The sequence below is a fragment of the Phaethon lepturus genome, unplaced genomic scaffold, assembly GCF_000687285.1.
Source record: "Phaethon lepturus isolate BGI_N335 unplaced genomic scaffold, ASM68728v1 scaffold23466, whole genome shotgun sequence".
NCBI lineage: Eukaryota > Metazoa > Chordata > Aves > Phaethontiformes > Phaethontidae > Phaethon > Phaethon lepturus.
In genome coordinates this window covers 6,157-28,706 of record NW_010544449.1, presented here as the reverse complement: position 1 = coordinate 28,706, position 22,550 = coordinate 6,157, and the positions used below count along the sequence as shown (strand labels likewise).

General features: G+C 40.0%; 1 protein-coding gene across 1 annotated transcript; it reads left to right on the top strand.

The window, feature by feature from the left end:
- Nucleotides 1-451: 451 nt before the first annotated feature.
- On the top strand, nucleotides 452-22,218 carry STK4 (serine/threonine kinase 4; the record flags this gene model as incomplete). Its single annotated transcript, XM_010288698.1, has 9 exons — nucleotides 452-532; nucleotides 1,391-1,519; nucleotides 3,432-3,546; nucleotides 4,087-4,251; nucleotides 4,659-4,826; nucleotides 5,414-5,551; nucleotides 6,202-6,330; nucleotides 8,630-8,816; nucleotides 22,061-22,218. Coding segments are annotated over 9 exons (1,270 nt in total), but the record flags the coding sequence as incomplete, so codon positions are not given.
- Nucleotides 22,219-22,550: the final 332 nt, after the last annotated feature.

The following is a 22,550-nucleotide window of genomic DNA, read 5'->3' as shown; positions in this document are numbered from 1 at the left end:
GATGTATTCCCCACGTACTCTAAGGCATCAGGGAAGATGATAGTTCCTTTTGCATGGCCTTAGTACATATCCTTCTATTCAAGATATTGAACTTCAGCAGATATGTTCAATAGCTGCAATACTCTGCAGTGCTGTGTTGGGATTTGATTACCAGCATATAGATCTTGAGATGCATTTCCACCAAGAGGAACAGTAGATATGTGTACCTGATCAAATTCTGTTCTCAGTAATTGCCAGTCCTCTTTTACTATTGGATGCTCATAACATTCAGTCTGCTGGTCAAGTGAAATAAACTTACTTCATAATCAATTTAGTTCGTGCTAAGTAATCAATTTTACCTCATGCTACATCCTTGCGTATGTTTAAGCAGTGCTGTTTATTCTTCTGTTTCAACAAAGCCCAAACTGCTGTATAATTAAATGTAATAATTTCTTTATTCTTACATATACAGGCAGCTGAAGAAGTTAGATGAAGACAGTTTAACCAAGCAACCTGAAGAAGTATTTGATGTATTGGAGAAGCTTGGAGAAGGGTATGTGTTCTATTCCAATGTGCCCAATGTACGTTTCTCTAAGAACAAATCTGTGTAATGGGTATGTGTTCAGTGGTCTCTGATTTTTCACTTTTGTCATGATCCTATTACTGCAAGGTATGTACTAGCGTAGTGACAGTGTTTGGTTAGGAACAGAATAAATAATTTGTTTCTCTAGAGTAAGATACCTTAATCCAAACAGTAGTTTACGGCTCAGCAGTAGAGAGTTAAAACATTGTTGAAAAATACCAATCTGGAGCTGATAGGGCTCTGTAGGAACTCAAGAGGTTTTGTAGATCATCCCTGGTACCTCCTGTGGAAGATCTTCCTGGTGGAAACGAACTTCTGTTGCATTGTGCCTCTTGGTAAGGCAGACCAGCATGGGAACGCTCTGTGAGTGACATGTTTGCTTTCTTAAGCAGTTAATTTGAAAAACACGATTTGTAAATCTACCTGGCCGCTGTAAGTAAAGAAGCTGGAAATAAGACAGATAATATCTGACAACAACGAGCAAACCTCTCTGACCAGAGCTGTAGTTCTTACTGATGCTCAGCTGGTACTGTATGCTGGAAAAGTGAAAATGGTATTTGTTGGATTATTGTAAAAGGCCACTCCAAAGCCTCAGGCAGTTTTAATGATGGTTGACTCTTTTCTGACCTTCTCAGTGTGCTGTGACTTATTTGTATTATTACAGTGTTTAGAAGCTAGTGGGCTGATTATTACATTAAAATACAAAATATTTTTAGCAGAAGGATAATTAATTTTTTATCTGATGGCTGCACTTGCAAAAAGCAAAACTATAACATTTGCATTTTTTAAATGTTGCATTCAGTATTTGTTTAATATTTTGTTTCATAGTTCCTATGGCAGTGTGTTCAAAGCCATTCATAAAGAAACGGGTCAAATTGTTGCAATTAAACAAGTTCCTGTGGAATCTGACCTGCAAGAGATTATAAAGGAAATATCCATAATGCAGCAATGCGACAGGTAAATGTATACTGCAAACCCCATTATCGGTATGCAAAGAAACGTATTGTCTATGATCTGGCATTTAATCAAATAAAAGCCATGATGTTGCCTTAAATGTTTTTTAAAAGGCTGGACTTGTACGATCAAGTTACCTCGTATCAACTGAGTCATGTTAACTGACCATTTGGGTAGTGTTAATCCAAGCAAAGGTAAGACAACAAAAATTTAGCTTGCAACAAAGAGAGCATTAAGCTAAGTTGAATAACCTTGCACTTGCTGCCAGCAAAGAGCCAAGCGTGTGAGCAGTTACTGCGGTTCTCCCGATGCGCCGTCGCTTGTTGAACAGTGGTAACTTGATTGCGTGCTAGAACAGCAGTTCCCATGTCCAGAGGGGTAATGACCTCTAAACAAGTTTTGGTATGGATGTAGAAAACTGTTAGAAGAGGGTTTTTTTGTTTGTCTTTAAGGGGCATGTGGATGAGAGCCACTAATGCATGACTGCTCTTGCATGTGCGTAATCTACATGCTGTCATCTGCTTGGATGGCAGAATTGTCCTTCCTGGCCATTTGCTGCCTGTGCAGGTTCTAGTGTGGTACAAGCTGTCTGCTGATCTGAGCATCCCCAGAATAGCTTGCTGGCAGCTCTGTAGGCTGATGGCTGGCTCTCTGGGTTGTCTCTGCATGTTTCTTAAGGGAAAAGATGTTGTACTAACTTAGCTAATGAAGAGCTCATGGGTGCAGAAGACCTGCTCTCAAAGTGTGTCCTAGGCTGAAAGTTTAAAATACACTAATGTCTTCTGGTGTTATGAATCTAGCCTTAAGAAACACTACTTTGATGGACTTCAGGCGTGGAAAACCATTTAAAATATGCTACATCAGCAATATAAAACTGGTCCCGGTCACTTACTCTGTTGCACTTCACTCACTGTCTTTAAATGAAGGTAACTGGTGGCAGACAACAAACTACAGCTTTAGAACAATTTGTTCATGAAAAGTCTTACTGTGTAACTTGGAAAGCATTACTAGGTGTCTCTTTCTTAAAAGAAATTAACTATTAACACTGTAAGGCTTAAAATGTCACCTCACAGTTATGAACAGCAGAGGGAGTGAATCACTGGAGCATCACGTTTTCTGTGCAAGCATTAAGGGACACGGTGCCCTGTGACTGACTTGCTAGTTTTACAGTTTTTCATTAGAAAATATTCAGCAGAGAATAGATTAAGTGCACTTTTGTTCCTTAGCTCCATTCCCACAAAATTAGGAACAGTCTGTCTGTGTGTTTTCTGCTTTACCTTTGCTGGAGTACAGATGGTTATTCTGACCAATATCCTAGGTTGCTTGCTTTTTGGGCAGCCAGATAGCTGACTGTGAGAGACAGTCTTTGGTTATACTGGATTCCTAACATATATCCTGGACTAAATTGTACAAAGAAGTAGGTGGTAGTGGAGGAACATTCCTCTTAATGAATATGATAGCTATTTTCCAGGAAACTTTGGACCTTATTTAACACGTCCATTTGGTTGCAAATGCTCTGCAGCAACTTTACCAAGGACTGCCATGGTCTATTTCTCATTCCCTTGTCCTGCCTTCTTGCTTGCCACAGCACTGACCTTGTTGTAATCCGGTTCAGGGAGCTAAACCAGATTGAAGGCTAATTGCTCCTTCTTTCGATAGGATTTATTTTCAGACAGTTTAGCTCTCTGAACTGACTTACTGGCAGGTCAGGTGAGCACTGCTGTGGGGAAGAGGCTTGGCAGGACTGCAGTAGCCCTGTGCAAGTTCAGCTTGTTTTGGAATACTTTTGATCAGAGTTTCAGTGGCACTTCATCTCTGAATACTTAGGGACTCTGCAGTGTATTTTGGTTATTCAGTGATGTTGGTTACTCGTATTTGACCCTTTGTTTTCTTCTCCCTTTTTCATATTTCATAGTCCTCATGTGGTGAAATATTATGGCAGCTATTTTAAGAATACAGACCTGTGGATAGTCATGGAATACTGCGGCGCTGGATCTGTGTCTGATATTATTCGATTACGAAATAAAACTGTACGTCCTTTCTCCTTTGAATGTATGAATGGGAAATATGGGTGTCCAGCAGCTCCAGGAAGCAGAGTAGTGTGTGCACTGGCATTTAGGCATAATTCTCACGGTGTTTGATGCCTGACAGCCATTGGCCATAACTTGAATGCAGGTGCTTTGTTCCTCGGAAAATGGGAAAGCTGATTGCACTGATGGACTTTTGTAATTGGTGAAGCAGTTTTTGGTTTGTTGGCTTTCCTGAAAACCCAAACCAATTCTGAGTAACAGACTCTATTTTGCCTTACTTTGATTATTGCAGCGTAAGAATTACTGCTTGAGAAAGGGTTATGTTATGCGAAATACAGTATGCGTGTATATGTATACTGGTTGTAATCTAATTCTACTACATAATGCTGTAAGTCGCTAACTAATTTCCCATTAGTATGGCAACCTTTAGCAAAGGCAATTAAATGACAATTAGTTAATCTCAGGAAAACATAGACTGAAACACAATAGTATTATGTCTCGGCAATTGGTAAGTTGGCAGTAACTCTTCTTTTTCTTTAGCTCACAGAGGAGGAAATTGCTACAATAGTGCAATCAACACTGAAAGGACTAGAGTACCTGCATTTTATGAGGAAAATACACAGGGACATCAAAGCTGGAAATATATTGCTAAATACAGAGGGACATGCTAAACTTGCAGATTTTGGAGTGGCGGGTCAACTTACAGTAAGTAAACCCAAGATGGTTGTGCACACTTCAGTTTATCTTTTTAACCTGCATGTGAGTATGACATGCTTGTGAAGACCTTGGGAAATTGTTCTGAACTGTTTTTTAGCACTTTACATCAACATAATGACATGCTAAACCAGCAAGAGATTAGAGCAGAGCTTCCTCTGTGGAAGCTGCTATACCTAAGCAATGGTTTGCAATAGCATTTGCTGTTTCTTCAGGATAGTTGTAACTTCTGTCGGCACATTTCAATTCCTCTTTGCAGCCCTCCGTATCCCAGTCTTGCGGAGTCTAATAATGTGCGTGCATGCAAGTGGAAGATAATTAGGGTGATAATTTGTTAATGAATGTTTGTGGCTAATACAATTGCCATTATCTGGATCTTTATTGTGCTCTCTTCTCAGGACACCATGGCAAAGCGGAACACAGTTATAGGGACCCCGTTTTGGATGGCTCCAGAAGTGATTCAAGAAATTGGATATAATTGTGTTGCAGACATCTGGTCGCTGGGAATCACTGCAATAGAAATGGCTGAAGGCAAGCCACCATATGCAGATATTCATCCTATGAGGGTAAGGACTGTGGCCTTTTCAAATGTATTGCTGCGTGGAAAGGATATGTGGAAAGGATTTGCCATTATAGTTGGCTGAATAACATATCAACATGCCACCTTGCTTTTAATTTAGCGTAAATGATATGTTTTCTGTCAGTCTGTCAGTTCTTTGTACTGTTGATTAAATGAAAAACAGGTCTTTGAGAATGAGAATCTGCATGGGAAGGACAATCACGACCCTCTTCTGTTATGAGGTAGCTGAAGCTCCCTATCTTGGGTGTGAAGAAATATATTTTCAGCTGTATTATCCAAAATGAAATTTTTTGCATGCAAGCACAAATCTTTAAGACTTAAAAATGGCAGATGGACACCTTTTGGGGCATATAATGGCTCACAGAAGTGTAAGCACCTGGTGAGAAAAGTCTGATTTCTTGCTACGTGATCCCTCTGAGGAAATTTGTGTGTAATAATCGGTACAAACTCTTCAGTAGCAGCAAACTTGAAATGTCTATCATTCTTTGGTACCAGTATATGTTTGTGTGTATTTATGTTGTATTGTTGGAAAGATTTAAACTTTGGAAATCTGGAATATTCTTCTGTTTTCAGGCAATTTTCATGATTCCTACCAATCCACCTCCAACATTCCGGAAACCAGAGCTCTGGTCAGACAATTTTACAGACTTTGTAAAACAGTGTCTTGTTAAGAGCCCGGAGCAGCGTGCCACTGCAACACAACTGCTGCAGGTCTGCCTTTTCTTGCAAGAACATAAGCTCTAGAGAAGGCTTTCTAGGGTAGGCAGTGCTGCATATCTGAGATGTTGGTTTCATTCCTTACTGCTTCTGCTCACTACAGATTTTACTTTTTAGTACCTGATTTTTAAAATCTTACACTCAACTTCAGCTTTTCAGTTCTTCTCTAAGAATCAGTTTGACTTCAACTTCCTATCTTTGTCTTATCTGGGTTGGTTTTTTGTTTGTTTGGCTTTTGGAGTTTGTTTTTTTTTACTTCCAAATTCTCACCAGGACTGCCAAGAAACTGCTTCTTAAAACACTAAATAGGAGAGGCTAAATGAAAGTGATTGCTCAGAGTGGTCTAGGCATGGTGATGATCTGTGTAATTGGTTCTTGACAGCTAAGCTGCTAAGGAAAGAAAGAGAGAGAGTTGTGGGTGGGGAATGAGCCCAAGGTCTCACAGCAGTAGTGCCTTTGGAGCATGATCTTGTTTGGAGGGTAGGAGGTCTCCCTCCTGTGCCAAACAGAAGTATTGGATTTTTATTTTTGGAATGTATTGAGTTAAACCTTAATTTAGATTGGAAGTAGGCCATAGTAACAGTGTTTTACTGTTATATCTTGGTTCGGATGCAGTACTTACTTGTTTTTAAAATACTTCTCAGCATCCATTTGTTAAAAGTGCCAAAGGAGTGTCAATTCTGCGCGACTTGATTAATGAAGCAATGGATATCAAGCTGAAACGTCAAGAGGCGCAACAGCGTGAATTAGATCAAGATGATGAAGAAAATTCAGTGAGTATTTAATAGCAACAGTGTACGAAGTCCAAACTCTTGCTCCTTTCATAAGGCTTAGCTGTTTGGTTTTTGGTTTTGCGATATTTTGTCTAATTGCTTATGGATTTGACTTAGTTCTTGAGTTTTCTACTTTATGACTGCTTAACCTGATACTTGGTCCCTGCTCAGTCTTTGTATTTGAGTGGGATAACCAGCATGTATGGCTCACTGTTTACCTTAGAGTATAGTTAGAGACCTCTGATTGAAAAGGTCTACAAAGTAGTGTATGCAGAAGACTTGATACATTTTCCCAGTTGTTTATATTATTTATAAAGTAATGAAAATTTTTCATTGTAGATTCAGGTCTTAGAATGCTCTGCTGGTATAAAATAATAATATCATCTGTGATGCACTACAATATAAGTATGTTATGTTGTTTTACTATTGTTGTGCTTTAGAATCCCCCTTATAGAAACTTTCTACTACACAAGAGCAACCGACAGAAACCCGAGGTGAGGGCATGACGAGTGTTCAGAGGATTGCTGTGAATTTAAGTTCGGGCTCCTTGTTTCAGTGGTTACAGCATGTGAATATAGAAAGCATGTTGAAAGCTGTTTTTTGAGCCTCTGCCTGCTTCAACCTGAATAAATGAAATGGGCAACAAAAGGCATTGTATGCCAGTCCCTTTCAGAGGCTAGACTTGTATAGCATGGTCCACAGTATCTATGCTGAAGGCACTGTTCATCTAGTTTTCCAGTTTAGGACTGCCTGTTTATTCAGTGTGGAATTAACTTTATTGGTCATGTTGCCATGATGTTGACTCTAAGAGTATTGTCCTTACCATCTCTCCTTCATTTCTGACTGATCTGGAGTGACGTTGCTGAGAGATGGTGTCATGTAGTGGAGCTGAGTGGTTTCCGTTGGTGTGTGTGTTTTCCTGAAGCTTCTCTACTCCCTGTCTGCTAGCTGAAAAGTGTTCTCAGGCACTTCCCAAGTGCTGTGGAAATTTCTGCTGTAGTCCTTTGTTAAATGATGTGTAGCTAACAAATTTATTACTTTCTCTCACCCACTCATCTCCACATAAAATTACTTTTCCTCCATTAACATCTCTTGTAGTTTTCTCCTCCTCTTGCTACTGGTTTTGAGGTTGGGAAGTAAATTATATGGACACCCTTGACAGAACAGATAAAATACATGGAACACCAGAATGTGGAGGGGTGTACTACCTTCTTTCAAAGACATTGAGATGGAGTATTACAGCTTGATGTGGGAGACTTGTGTTTTCCCTCTAGTACAGATCAGTAAGCCTATGGTCACACATAAAGAATTATGAACTTCATCCTTACAACAAAACATGACCATCTCATCCAAGGTGAGATGCCTGTAAACTCTACTGTAAAACTAGGAAGTGACTTCTGTTGTTGCAGCTGGATACCTGGTCCACGTTTCCAAGAAACTAAATAGATTGTGGCAATTTTGACCTTGTTCTTCTTGAAATCCTAGTCACAATATATACTTAATGAAGCGTACACCACCTAAGAAGCTAGTACCTCTGGCTAACATAACTATCTGCCAGGAAGTTGTCTTACCAGAATTTGTTTCAGGACCTTACATCTTCCTGCAGAGTTAGTCTCTTGAGCCTTGACAGCAATAATTCAAATTTCTGTAATATTAGTACCTCTTAACAAATGAAAATATAAGAAATAATTTTCATCTGAAATAAATGACTAGACTTTGGTAATTTCGTTCCTCTTCAAAGATTTGCAAATTCAGTTGATTTTTCTTCAGTGCTTCTGAAGTTTATAGCAGGTAAAACTACCTAAATGTTAAAGACAGACCCCTTAAAAATAGGGTGATCATTTTTCTTCAGTGTGCCATATGCACTCCAGACTTAGACCTGTTGCTGTCTAATAACTAATGACTCCTCAGTGAACTGCACCACTTGAGATAAGGGGTTTAGGTCAACTGTTAAAACTGTCAACATGAATAGAAACACTAGCGACTGAATGAGTATTGTAATCTACTCTTACATACAGGTCACCAGGTCAGAAATGACATACAACTTGCATTGAGAAGCTTCTGCTGATTATTTATTTCTTCTCTTATTTTATCATGGTGGCAGAAAAGTATGAAGACTTTTCATTACCTGTTTGGAGATGACAGGGAGAGAACTAAGTGCATAAAACAAAATGTCGCTTCTATGTGTATTTGTAAAAATCTCTGAATTAGTAAGACTTGCCAGCGTCCTTGAATACAGACATTCTTCATGGGACTTCACCACCACCAGTAAAAATGTATTTATGGCATCCTTGTACAGGAAGAAGATGAAACCGATTCAGGTACCATGGTGAGGGCGAGCGGAGATGAAACTGGTACCATAAGAGCAGTCAACACGATGAGTGATGGAGCCAACACAATGATAGAACATGATGGCACCTTGGAATCACAGCTGGGTACAATGGTCATAAACACCGAAGAGGAAGAGGAGGAGGGCACCATGAAAAGTAAGAAACATCTTTAACTTTTAGAAAGTTAATTAGGACCTAATGTGGGCTGTGATTTGTGTTCCCAACCTGCTTTGATATTTTTGGTAGCTTACTGTCATGCCTTGGTTGCAGGAAGCTAAAACTCTTAGGCCACTGCCCTCTGGCAGTAGAGAAGAGAGATCCTTTCTAGGTGCAAGTCTCAAGCCATTTTTTTTAGTCTTGCACTTGGTACAACTGATGAGTTGTGCACAATTTCCACAAGTTTCTGTGCTGATCAAATGGGATCTGATTCTGGCTAGTATGGGGGGTTTTGCTGGTTGGTTTTTGTCTGTTTTGTCTTTTTCACAGAATGTAGAGGAGGGAGATGCTAGGAAAGGATTAATCCAAAATTTTTTGATGCTTTAGGACGTGATCTGGCTGTAACCTGGCATCTTGAAACAGCAAGTCTGTTTCAGAACTGATGCATCAAATAAAAGGTTACATTTATGAAGTTACAAATATCCTGCACCTTTCAAGCACAGCAAGGCACATGGTGGCAGGAGCTAGCATCTCTCCAGACTTGTCTGTTTCTTTAATGTTACTTTAATCAGTGAAGACAACTGAATAAATGGTGTGTTGTGTTCTGACACATTCAAGCTGAAATCCGTTCTGCCGTAAAATAGAAAAGCTTACTAAAACTACAAGCCTTGTCATAGGATGTAAGATTTAAAATTATATGGCTTTGATCCCTGATAGTCTGTTGGAGACCTCACAGCTTGAGCTGGAAAAGGGTTAAAAATCTTTCTTTGATTAAATAGATGGCAAGGAGACCCTCCTTGGAAAAGTATGACTAGAAGAAAAAGAATCCTCTCAGTTATGGGTTCTCATAGAAATCTGTTTCTGCTGCTTGGGTAGTCTCAACAGTATCGAGGCAGAGGTGGTCACAGATGACTCTGCTGGCCAGCATGGGTGTTTGCTCAAGGACAGAGCAAAGTGCTGACTGGGGCTCAGCAGTAGTGAAACATGACCATCATAGGCAAGGCTCGTTCTCTTGGCTCTTGCAGTGCTTCCAAAGACTTCCTTGGCCATCTGACTTTGAGCCTTTATCTGATGTGTGAGAGAAAAAAATTCTCAATAGGAGTTTGGAAAAAATCCTTTTCTTAGGAATTTCTGTGTTGAAAGCTTCCTCCATGTGGGGGCTCTCTTGTGGAAAGATACTGTTTTCAGGAGTGAAATTTCAGCAGAACCCATTGGGCAAACACTGCTTCAGCATGTTAAAAACCAGAGATGTCAGCCTATGTAGCAGCTTGTGGCAACAAAGACGGTGGAGTAATGCCATTGGGTTTTGTGGAAGAAGGTAGCTTTAGCAAGGAGACGGATGCTTAGAGTAGCTAAAAGGTCACCCAAATAGCGGGACATGTTAACAGCCTTAAATAAGTCAAGCGAAGTTGCAGTTTCTTTACAAACAGACCACACGTAATTTCTCGTCACTAGTGTGTACTCTTCCATTTCATGATTCACGATCACAGAGGCTTTACTGTCTGTGGTGATCCTACAGTAGCTACCAAAGGTGCGTAAGTACCTCTTCAGTTTATCTTCCCATGTTTAACGTGTGCTTATCTTCTCACCATCTTTTTAACATTGCAGCACTTGTAACTCAAAAGCATCTAATGCTCTCTACGAAGCAGTGTACAGAGGTTTGAGGAGATGCCTTTGGTAATATCTCTTTTGCAGGGACATACTTTCTTTTTCAGTAGAATCAGTTATGAGGATATTGCAATGTCTTTAATACAGTGTAGTATCTAACCTCAAGAGGGAGCTCCAGAACAAGCTCTAACAGCTTCAGAGCTCTGTGACTCTTAGAAAGTCGAGTTTTTCTTTTAAACTCCTCTTAGACTTCAGACTTTTTAAAAAGACTCTGTTCTTCAGCTGCTGCTGTGTAAGTGTGTTCAAAGCTGAGTATGTGGCAGAAGTCCTTGAGCAGCTCTGCCTTCTGGAGGGAGCATTTTGAGGTCCTGGGTGCACTGGTACCGCTTTCATGTCGATGGATTTCACACAGAGGTATCTCGTGAAACCCAGCTGCACTTGGTGCTCTCTCAGCTGCAGGTTGTGCTGCATTTTAATAACTTGTACCTTGATTCCAAGGTGCAAATCTGATGCTAATGAAAATGATTGCTCCAGACGAAAACTTAACTTTTCCTTAACACCTTATTCTCCTCCTTCCCCAGCAGCATAATGCTGAAATTCTTGCTTCCGCACAGAGCAGTTCTGTGTTTGTTTCTCAGATGCGCTGCAAGGCAGTGTCTTTGAGCAGCTTGCCCTTTATGTGAATTGCCTATAGCTCCATTTTTCAGTTTGCCATTTCCATATTCATGTTCTCTTAACATTCAGATAAATTGATTTAACTGTAAAGCTCATCAGCCTGCTGCAGAACTCTCTGGAGCAAGTTCTTTTTGTAATCTTAAATATAAGTGTAATAATGCTGTTTGGAAACCACTGAGTTTGAAGAGGCTTCATTGATTCATATTTTTTAAAGTCGTCTGTTTTTCGCTTGGCAGCTTGTGCTATGACTCACAATAAAACCTGTTTTAAGTCAATAAAAAAAGATCTGATTTTTCTTGCATGTCATTAGTAGGGGAATTTAGCTTTCCTAGGTGTCTGGGGCTTTTTAACTGCAGGCTTCTGATCTTGTGTTCTAGCCCGTCCTCTTAATCTAAAAAAAAAAAATCTGTGTCTCCACCATTTGTTTGTTTGGTTTTGTTTCTTTTTAATGTAGAAAGTGTTAATAGAACATTGAAATATGATGCTTTAGACAGGATTGTCTTAGAAATCTCTAGCAAAAAACTTCCAATAGCCTTGAAAGTGATTCTTGCATAAATCAATTCATGACTTTTCATGCTCAAGGGAAAAGCATTTTTAGATTCTACTGTTTTATGTTGTAGGGGAAGTTTTGTTTTGTAGCCAGTTGAGCTGTAATTCTGTTTGCTTAAATGCTTTCATTTGCTTGGATTTTTTTCTGGGCACTCAATATAAATATTCAGGTAGCATTAAAAATGTCACTATGACATTCTGTTACGCATTTTGAAAGCACTCAAGTGATTGCCTGAAACTGCAGATAGTAAATTGCACTGCGACACATTTTACTTATAAATCGATTGCTAACAGATTACTTATGGATTGCAGTTAAACTATTCCAGGAAAACTTTGGAAGTAGCTGAAGAACTATAGATGAACAATCATTTGTAATAACAGATGTTTCCATTGTGCTTGAGAGTTGGAATAACTTTTGAACTGTGAATATGTCTGAAATAATTTTTTTTTTTTTTTCTGTGAGGGAATATATAGTGCTAGTAAATAGCACAGCATTTTTTACTCTTTTTTTCTTTTTTTTTTTTTTTCTTTTTCTGCTTTATTTGCTGCAGGTTTTTAGGCAGTAGGAACTTGGCATGAGTTTCTCCTCAATTTAGAGTGGAACATAATTTTATAATAAAGCAGATAAACATATTGCCTCCTTGGAGTCTGCAATACGATCTGATCCAAGTGAAATAGGATCTAGTTTGTCCGGTACTATAATCTGTTCTATATTCTATGTTGAACTGCCTCTTGCTTGTTTAAGCACCAAATAAAATGACACTGGAGAATGTAGAACTGCCAACAGTGGTGTGAGTGGGGCTGTCTGGTTTGTGGGTTGAGGTGAACGAGGAATTTGGAGAGGGTGGGAGATTTGTGGGTGTGGGGTTTTGTTAACGTGCGTGCATTCACTAGAGCCTCTGGTGCTGAGGTAGACCAGAAGTCTAATAACACTGTTGCCTCTCTACCTTGATAACGTAATGTGCAGGTAAAAATTCTTAATAGTTTGTGAATGTTTAAAATAAAAAATTCTAGGCTTAATTCTGTAAGAATTAAGTTAGGGGTGGTTTGGGTTTTGTTATGCTTTTAACATGCCTGTGCAGTTAAGCATGGTTGTGTCCTTTTAAAAAGATATTTCCCCTTTTGAGGGGAGATTGCATCTTAGCTCATTTAATTTGCTAATGAAACCCAAACTTGGCAACTTCCTATTAGAAAAATGATTCAGAGTAAGCTTGTTCATCTTGGTGGCTTTGCGAGACATCCAGTGGGTGGCACTTAAACCTAAACCAGAGACGTGTTACTGCCAAGAGCCAGGAAACTTTTTGTCTCCACTAATTAACCTGTAATTTTTCACATAATGCAATGACTATAAAAGCTGTAATGTGAGTAGCAGAATGAATATGGATGGCAGAAGGTTTATGTGATTGCATTAATATCATAAATGAACAAACTATGACTGGTATGTAGCTGAGGTAGCTATAGGTGGTGTAGTATCAGTAGTCGTCCAAAAATGTGCAGATGTGTGTTATCCAAATAAGCTGATGCGGGTACTGTAGAGAATAGCTCCGCATTTTGTCAGGATTTACATCATGTCTATGTCAAAAATACTGGCAGTGTTTTGCCTCTGTTTTTCTCCACAGACAATAGCTCTTTGTAGCAGCTTCCCACTACTTAATGCTATTATGTCCAGTGGTACAGTTCTGTGTTTAAAATAAATTGGTCCATTTAGGCATAATTGGACTATAAAACACTCTTAGTGTTATGCATTTAAATAACACACTGTTTATAGAAACACCTACATAAATAAATTCTTCTCGAACCGTAAGAAACATTGTACTGCCACTCTCGAGGTGTGGTGAATACAAGTCTTCACAGATGAGTCTTCTAGCTGTGTTACTTCTTGTCTTTTATCTTAATAACAGCCTGCTGGCAAATTTGACATAACAGCCAGCCCAGTGTAAGAATATCAAATTGTGTGGCCGTGCAGCCAGTATTTTTGAGCGATGGGAGGAGCTGCGTATGTATATGCTGTCATTTTGTTGTAGGGTTTTCGCTGTGGCTTTTGCTTTTTCTGCTTGTATAGTGGTAGGCGACTGGACTTCTGTGCAGTGTGTTAGCAATCGAAATAGTGGTTCTGTGCAGACTGAAGCATGAAGAAAAGTTAAGTCTGGGGTCTAAGTTGGATGCTTGTCTATCTTTGGTTGTCCTGAATGTTTGACAAAGCTTTATTGCTAAGACAAAGCTAATCATCTGTTAATATTTCTATTTTCAGAGACACTGAAATGGGAGAAAGACATGTATGTGTTTAACACAGCCATTTTTTCTGTTCCTAACACCTTATTATTAAGCACCCTGCATTTTTGGTGGTAGGGGATAGAAAGTAGGGGGTTTTTTTTTTTCTGGACAGAAACACTGTCGTGAGTAAAATGGAAAATATGACCAATAGTCATACAGGAGGCAATATGTTTCAGGAGACTCAATCAAGAGACAGAGTAGTAGTAAATCGCTTAATATACCTCTGTCCCATACACGTGCATATATTTGCACATACAGGGAAACTGTAACCTACCTGTCTCTTCTAAGAATAAACTCATTTCCTACTGTAGGATCAAAATAAACCCTGGAGAAAGCTTTCCTTCTGAGCAGGACTGAGGAAAACTATAAACTCTTAAATTCCTTAATTGCAGATGTTTAAAACCCAGTTCGTTTTCACCAGCAGATTTTCAAGCTTCCAGAAAAAAAATGTTTATTGCCATGTTGTTTTCTGTTCTCTCTAGATAAGCAAATGAGTTTCTGGGTTATGAATAGAAAGGGTGTTAGCAAATACTTGGTTGTATGCCACGTGGGGAGCCTGAGCTGTTACCCACAGCGTGCTGGACCTGAAGACTGCATCCCTGTCAAGGCTGTTTCGTGTTAAGATTCATCAGAACCCAAGCCAGACGATGCAGGATATGAAATGTTCACTTTTTTTTTTCCCGATGCACCTTCACATGTCATTGCCTGTGTCACGTACTGTAGTTGTTGGACTAAATTAGCAGTTCATCCGAATGAGGTGAAAGACATAGGTGTCCACTGAAAATTTGTGATGGAGGAAGAAAGGTGATATATATTTATAATCTTTTCTGAGCTTTTATGTAAAAGAGATCCAAAAGGAGGTAACCTGGTCTTAAACAGCTTTCATTACACATCAATCTGTGAGGATTTCCTCCTCTTTCAGAAAGTCCTCAGTTACATACACCACAGCTTTGGATCAGTGTTGGTACTCTTTTACTTAGGTGACTTTGATGTCTTATATTCATTAAAAGAGATTAGTTAGGATACCTCGCGTTGATTTTTATGGTCATTTAGGAGCTCCTTCTTAATAGCAGGACCTGTCAGGTATGTTCTGCTTTGATTTAGTTTGAGGTAGGCTGTAATTATGGGAAGACTTGTCCTTATAAGCTTCAGTAGATATGAAGAGTTATGTGGTCTGCTTTTAATGTGAGGAAATCTCAGCTTGTGTTGCCATGGGGTGAATTCATTAATGATGGAGCACTTTTTGCTCTGGATGAATACATTGGCATCTCTCTGCTCTGCTGCATAAAATGACTCAGTCCTGTTCATACTGTACAAATTATGCTGTCCAGCTGCTAAAGTTCATCTGTGATCTCTAAGATATAGCCTGAAGCAAATAAATCTGCAATTCCATTTGAAATTTAATATTAATGAAGTGTTGCTTGCACGTAATCGTCAGGCGCTGTTTTGTGCATCTCAAATACGTGTGCATCTTAAGCCTTAAAGTTATGTAATTCAATCTAAAGCAGACAGAAGCTTACTGAGGCTTCTGGGGACAAAGCCTGTTCCATGGTAAGTCAGTGAAAGATCTATGCTTATTTAGACTACTAAAATGAAAGATGACATTGGATATGAGAACTCTTTAAAAAATAAAAATAAAATTTAAAAAGGGCAAAGAGGGAAGGTGAACACTCTAGAGGATGATGGTTTGAATGACGAAGAGCTGAGGCTCGCTCAAGAACAAGCACATATGCACTGGCTACCCATAAACTTCAGACTGGAAATGAGAAGGTTTGTAACTCCAGGAGAACAGCAAGCCTGTCAACAGCAAGGACAAAGCAAACCAATTGCTTTACAATAGATCTTGATCCCTCTGTGAAAGGGACTATAGAATTTTGTATATAATAGGAGAAGACTCTGCTGCTTGTCCCTGGGTATCCTTCCTGGCATTACGTCTGACTAAAGGCAGCGATAGCTCTGCTTTCTTTAAAGTTAGCATGACTGCCCTTCACCGCATCCCCGCAGAGCTGCTCTGAGCTCCTGCTCGCAGGGGTGCAAATTCCAGAGTTTGTGATACTTTCCTAGCACAAGTCAACTTAAAAGTTTTTGGCTTTGTTGCTCCTCACACCTCATTCATGTAAACACAAGCGTTCCCCAGAGCCGAGGGCAGTTGTTTTTCTAAAGATTGCAGCCTCCTGAAATCTTGACAAATACATATATGTGTACCAAGTATCACATTTTGATTTGATCACTTCATTGTTGTTGGTTTACATTACCTTCTTTGTAGATTAATTTGTAGCATGATCTCCTGACTGTTCCCAGCTATAACTCTAGCTCCAATTTTGTAATATAAGGGAGGAAGTCTCTCACTGTGGCTTCAAGAATAAGTATTTTTAAGTATTAACCACATTAACCTAAGTGCACGCAAAATGTGTTCCTGAGGTTATCTTCCTCTCTCTAGAATTCTCTAGGATTCACCCTAGATAGATAATAGCAATCTCTTTCAAGAGGAAAGAACAACAAAACAAGGTTTCTTCTGCTGTCAAGTTTGAGTAGAGAAGAATAATTTTAGAGAAAAGCAGAAATTCTAGTTTCATTACTCAGCAAGCTTGTTTAGCTAGATAGAAGGACTTTGTAAATCCCACTTTCTTTTTGAAGGTGTCCTTTGAAGCTCATGAGCTTCTGAAAATTTTCAATTGTGAGAGCTAAATTGACAAAATCAACAAAATCAGTGCTTTGATTTCTGGGACTCAATGATACTGAATGATCTGGTTTCACAGATATTCTTTACTGCTGAAAAACAAAAGTAAATCTCCTACTGGTTTAATTGACTGTGCTGTTTCTTCTTTATCGTTCTACTTTCTCTGCAGCATCAGATGGAAATAGAAATGTCTTGAAGGCTCTCCACACCTTCTTTGTCGTCTTTTGCTTGATGTAAGGAGGTCTGTGTGCTGCAGTCAGCCACTAAGACTGATCTCTTCTATTCCCCCAAGTATTTGGACAGGTGACATTTTTTGGGAGGGAGCACTTTGTCGTTTTCAGGTTTTTTCCTTAAAACTTGCCATTCCTGTAGCCTAGCAGAGGGGAGGATCCAGTATGCCGAGGCCACTGACTGTTGCTGCTGTTGCCTCGCTGACTTCTTGCAGTGCCCTGCCTGTAACCACCAGTCATCTTTTGACTTGTCTGGGCTGTTTGTGCTTTGGGTAGGGACTATCGCAGCATGCGTGGTACCACGTGCAGTTGGACTTTGCTTTCCAGAGCTGAAAGAGTAGTAAACTCCGTTAAAAAATCAAAACCTAAGGGGATATTTGTTTTTCACAATTTACGGCATTTTCTACCTTTGGACCCACCAATTTCACATCTTTTTCTGTTCTCACACACAACAATACTGATGTTCTTATACTTTTCTAAACATGACTTTATACCAGGCAGCACTGCCAGTTTTCCGCAGAGGGCTTCTGCTCCTCGCCGCGCGGCGGGCTGAACGAGGAGCGGTCTTCCCAGCGCCTGTGGCTCTGTGCGCCGAGCCCAAACCTGCAATTCTGCAGTCAGCTGGACCGGCTCCAGCAGCGCCGTGGTGTTCCATTTGTGTAATTAATACAGCTCCTAACAAGATGACTGCGTATCTAAATGGTAGACCGGTACTGACTCCAGGGAGCTCTCGCGGCTCATCCTTATAAAGCAACTCTTTAGGTTCCGAAATAAATGCATGGTGAAGCCTTTCTTGTCACTGCAGGGTAACCTTCTCATAAATGGCTCTTCTGTGCCACACTTGTGATCTCACTTTCTGTCAAATGTTCATATTTCAGTCTAACCCTATAAAACTAGGAAGTTAAATGCTTTTTGGCACAGACACGTTTAGCGCGGTGTCGTCTTTTCAGCAGCATCTGCTTCTGCAAATAGCAGTGATCGATTTTTGTCTTCAGCTGCCTGTTATCAAAATCTTAAAGATATAGCAGTGTGATTCTTGTGTTGAATTAATAGCAGGTCATCTTTGGAAAGATGACACTGTTGTTAAGTGCCAAGATTGACAAAAAGAAATCAAGTTGTGCGGGGATGATAACTGATGAGGTGTAATGTCTTTCTGTCTCCGGCAGCGTTTCTGTCGGTCTTGCTGCATGCTCACCCCTACTGAGATCATAGCACCGACTAAAATTCCAGACATTTTACATCTGTATTCTGGATTTTTTTCATTGATATTAACTTTTTTCCCATTCTTTGATTGTCAGTTAGCAATCTCTATTTTAATCAGTTAAAAACCAAAACAACATTAAATAAAGGTGCAGTGTTACATGTTGACGTGTAGAAATGCGCTAAAATTGGTGGCTAAATGTTGCATGCGTTTGGAAGGCCTGAGGTGATTGCAAGGTTAGAGGTGTCTGGCAGTGGGTGTGAGGAGCGTGAGTCGCAGAAGAGCTTGGCTTGGCTGGAGGTCATCGGTCCGATTCCCAGTGCAATGGCCACGACCAAGTGCAGCGTCAGATCCGGTGGCTCAGGGCCTTGCACAGTCGCTCCAGCCCTGCGCTGTTGCACAACCATCCCTGTTGTGAAAGCTTTCTTCCTTACGTTCAGCCGAGTCGCCCCTGCTGCAGTTCAGACCGTTCCTCTCGCCCTTCGGCTGCAAGGCTCTGATGGCCTGTTGGGGTGGGCGACAGCAGCGAGAGCCTCTCCTGCCCTCCCCAGGCTGAACAAACCCCCTTCCCTCCCGCCCTCTCAGCGTGGCAGAGACCCCTTCGGTGTCCGGCAGCCTTCTGCTGCAGCCCCCCAGCTTTTCAGTCACTTGTTTGTACTGGTGTGGCTGAAAATCCAGTTGTACTCTTCAGGATAATAAACTACCACCACCACTTCAGGTGCTTCCTTCTTTGTTTCATTTCTGCATGAAAACAGCAGGTTTATTAAATAAAGCTTGGGTTTGGATATACCTTTCAATAATTCAGTGACGCTACAATAGGTTGTTCAGTAGATGTAACTAGTCGTTTACAAATATTGCAGTTCTTGGTAAAATACAAGATGTGGGGAAATGAGCATGATTATTTTAAGTGGCACTCTGAATTAAGCTCTGGTATGAACAAACAGTCTTTTTTAAAAAAATAAGTAAATAAGAAAAAAACGAATAAGCCAATGTAATTGGAGTGAAACACATGCTTTCAGAGTCTCCTGTGCAGCAAACAATTGTTTTGAAAACATACAGTACAAGCCTGATTTAGATTTTCTCTCTTTTTTTTCCCTAGGAAGCCTGAATTACTGAGACCTAGGCTGGCTGTCAGTAGGCTGTGTGTAGATTAGCCTAGGTAGTTACGAATTCCTCTGTTTCTACAAAATTTGTTTGTTTTAAACATTGCCACGATTGGCCATAACAACTTACCGCCTGCTTCAAACAGGCTGGACTGCAGCAGAATACAAGGAGTGTATTTACTTCATTCTAAATAAATGTTTTATCGCTTAGCAGTAATTGGATTGCTATTGTATTTCAGTAATTATTCCCTGTTTTCCACTTCTCAGGCGTGTTCCCTGACTGACCTTCACAGAGCCTGTCTGAAGGTGTCTTTTTTGGTCTAATGCTGTACGATGAGTTTTTTGGGTTTGTTTTTTAAAAAAAGGGGAACTACTGCCAAGGGTAGAATAATTTGTCTTTGCTCCAGTTGTCATGGTGCAAAAGTATAAGCACTTCAGTTCATGCTTGAGCTTTTAGCTGACCCTGGAGAGGCAGTACGATGCAGTGCTTTTTCAAAATGCATCATGATATTTCAGGCTGTGTAGGACCACACTTCTCAGTATCACAACGCAAATATCCGGCCAAGAGTTCTCATACTTTGCGGAAATTTGTTCTGTATTTAATATGTCTGTAGACAAATAACTTCCTAAAGTATCTCATAGCTGACTGAGGAATTGATACGCTTGTCTGAGGATCAGAGAGAATCTGCCAGGGAAGTTCTGCATCACTGGATGGCAATTTTATGTGCAAGAATAATATTTGGTGATTAAACCTTAATGGGTTTCCAGAGTAGCTAATATTTTTTCAGGAGGAAAGCACTGCTGAATGTCCTTAGTGAGGACTGTCTTGTGATAGCCTGCCTTCTGTACAAGCTCTTGTAGGAGAGCCTCTGCGTTATGCGGACGCGACAAACCCATCAAAGGATGGCTCCATCCCCTGTGTGCTCTAAACTTTTGGTTGATTGCCTGCCTAACAGATTATATTTATTTCAAATGTATGGCATTTGACAGTGAGTTTATTTCCAGTCTGGAATTAGGCTATTCTGATGCCATTTTCTGTTAACTCTAGTCCTAATCCAGCTTTCTGAAAATGATGGTTTCTGCATTGCCTAAAACATACGTTTCAAGTATGAGTAACCTACTCCAGTGTCTAGAGAACCATATTTTATCAGAAGAAAAACATTTTACTAGGTGTTGTTAAAGTGCTTCCATTAAGCTCACAGGTTTTTGTGAGGCATTTTATCATAAAGAGCAGCACAATGGCATTAAGCTGCAAGTAGTATTTAGCTGTGTTTGCAGCTGTCCTGGTCTTGTGGTGCAGCCCTTTTAAAGCATGTTTGCTCTGCAAGCCTGCCTCTTCATTTGGATTGAGTCTTTTTACAAGATAGTAGCTGCACTGTAACTCACAGGACAGGCTGGTGTTAAGTGTGAGTAGTCTGGGCAGTCTCTGGTGCTCTCGTAAAGAAATCTTCCTTTGGAGCTACTGAAAGTCTTTCGGTCTTGGCTTGTTGTGAAATTAAAGTTTGTGTTCTCTTCCTGTATTGCTTTTTATGCTGTCTGTGCTAGGAATCAGTATTTTCATCACTTCCTTCCCCGATGCGCTGTCGTCACCCTACAGCTGAAGCTGCCTTCGTTCGTGGAGCCCACCTCTCCTCTCTCCAAGCAGCGCTGGGGATCTGCTTTGATTTGGGACCTTGTGGCCTTGCGTTTCTTCCTTCAGTGGTGGAAACCTGTTTGCTGCCTGGGGTGATAGATTTATTTGTATGTAACGGTAGTTAAATCACGTGAGCAAGGATTCGGATGGTGTGATGGCTGAAGGAAGAAGGGATGCATTAGTGCTTGTACCTCTAATCCCACCAACTACCCAACATACCCGGGCACCCTATGAGGATGTAGTTTTACTAGCTCGTTGCTCTTCATGGATCAGCAGCATTCTTAATTTTCTTTTAACTTCTGCTCGTTCTAAAGAATAATTTAGACAAATGAGAATAGTATAAACCTAGTTGTGCTAAAGCTTTGTGCTCTTGGCCATATCCTTTCTTCTCCAACCAGTACGGGTGAACTCTTTGTTACTGAGAATGGTGCTTCGTAGGCTTATGAGACCTGCTCTTAAAAACCAAAGTATTCATATTTAGGGGGTTATTTTTACTCCTCTGTCTCTCTTTGTACCCTTGCCTGTTTCTTACTAGCCCAAGTTACTTAAATGCAGTCTAGAATTGGATGGTTAGTAGAGACACATATGGCTTATTCCAGTAATCCACTAAGAAAGTGTGTTTGGTGGAATTAACTTACAAAAAGAAAACTAGGGCAGTAAACTTGAAAACTAACTGACTGCTTATAAAAAGATGAAGAGAAGCTTTGCAAACTAATTAATCCTTTCTACCCAAGAAATGTAGAACTTGACTACTTCTACCCAAGACAAATTACGTGATATTTGTATGGTAGACATGATCTTTGAAAGCCTCACTTTTGGAGTGAGGCTGGATGGAACCTACTGTTCCGTTCATAAATAAAAAGATAAGTTTCTGCTTGTAAAACAATGCTGTTTAGTTTGGGAACTTGGCTTATTTTGCAGTGCATGGAACCTGGCTGGGATGAAAAAACTCAACTTCTCTAGCAGGTAGCAGTTTAGTTCTAGCATTCGGTGCATGAAGCTCGGTTACCTGGTAGTGTGCTTTGATGGGAGATTGCAGGTCTAGAGGCCAAGGCCTCCAGCATTGCAATCATTTGTGTGGTGGACTTTAAACTTCCCTTCTCCAGTTTTCTCGCTGTACAGTCAGTTTTATATTTGAAAAGCTGATGAAAAAACAGAACTTTAGCAGTACTATGTGATTTAGTGTGTGCTAAAAAAAATAAAATCACTTTTGATGTGATGATGTAAGGCAATATGACTGAGAATATATTTTTCCAAACAATTCTTTAATTTTTATTTTTCATGTTTCCAGGGAGGGATGAAACGATGCAGCCAGCCAAACCATCATTCCTTGAATATTTTGAGCAAAAGGAGAAGGAGAATCAAATCAATAGCTTTGGGAAGAATGTGTCTGGCCAGACAAAAAACTCATCTGATTGGAAAGTACCACAGGATGGAGACTACGAATTTGTAAGCCTATACTTTGAAATTCAATCAATGTGACAATCTTTAAGAGTTTTAGTCAGAGCTGCTGTAAGATTATTTCTTGTTTTGACAGACTAATGGAAACTTGAGGAGATTCTAATTGCTAATGCATTTGGATGGAGCATTTTGAAAAACTCATTTTCTTTAGGTATTTCTCAGTAATCATAACCAGCCATCATCTATATACTTTCCTTGTTTAAAACCAAACAAAAAAGCCTGAGGACATGAAGATACAAGCTATCTTGCTTTACTTCCCCATTATGCATTTAAAATTAAAAAACAGAATTCCAGATGGCAGTTGGAAAATGCAAATCCTG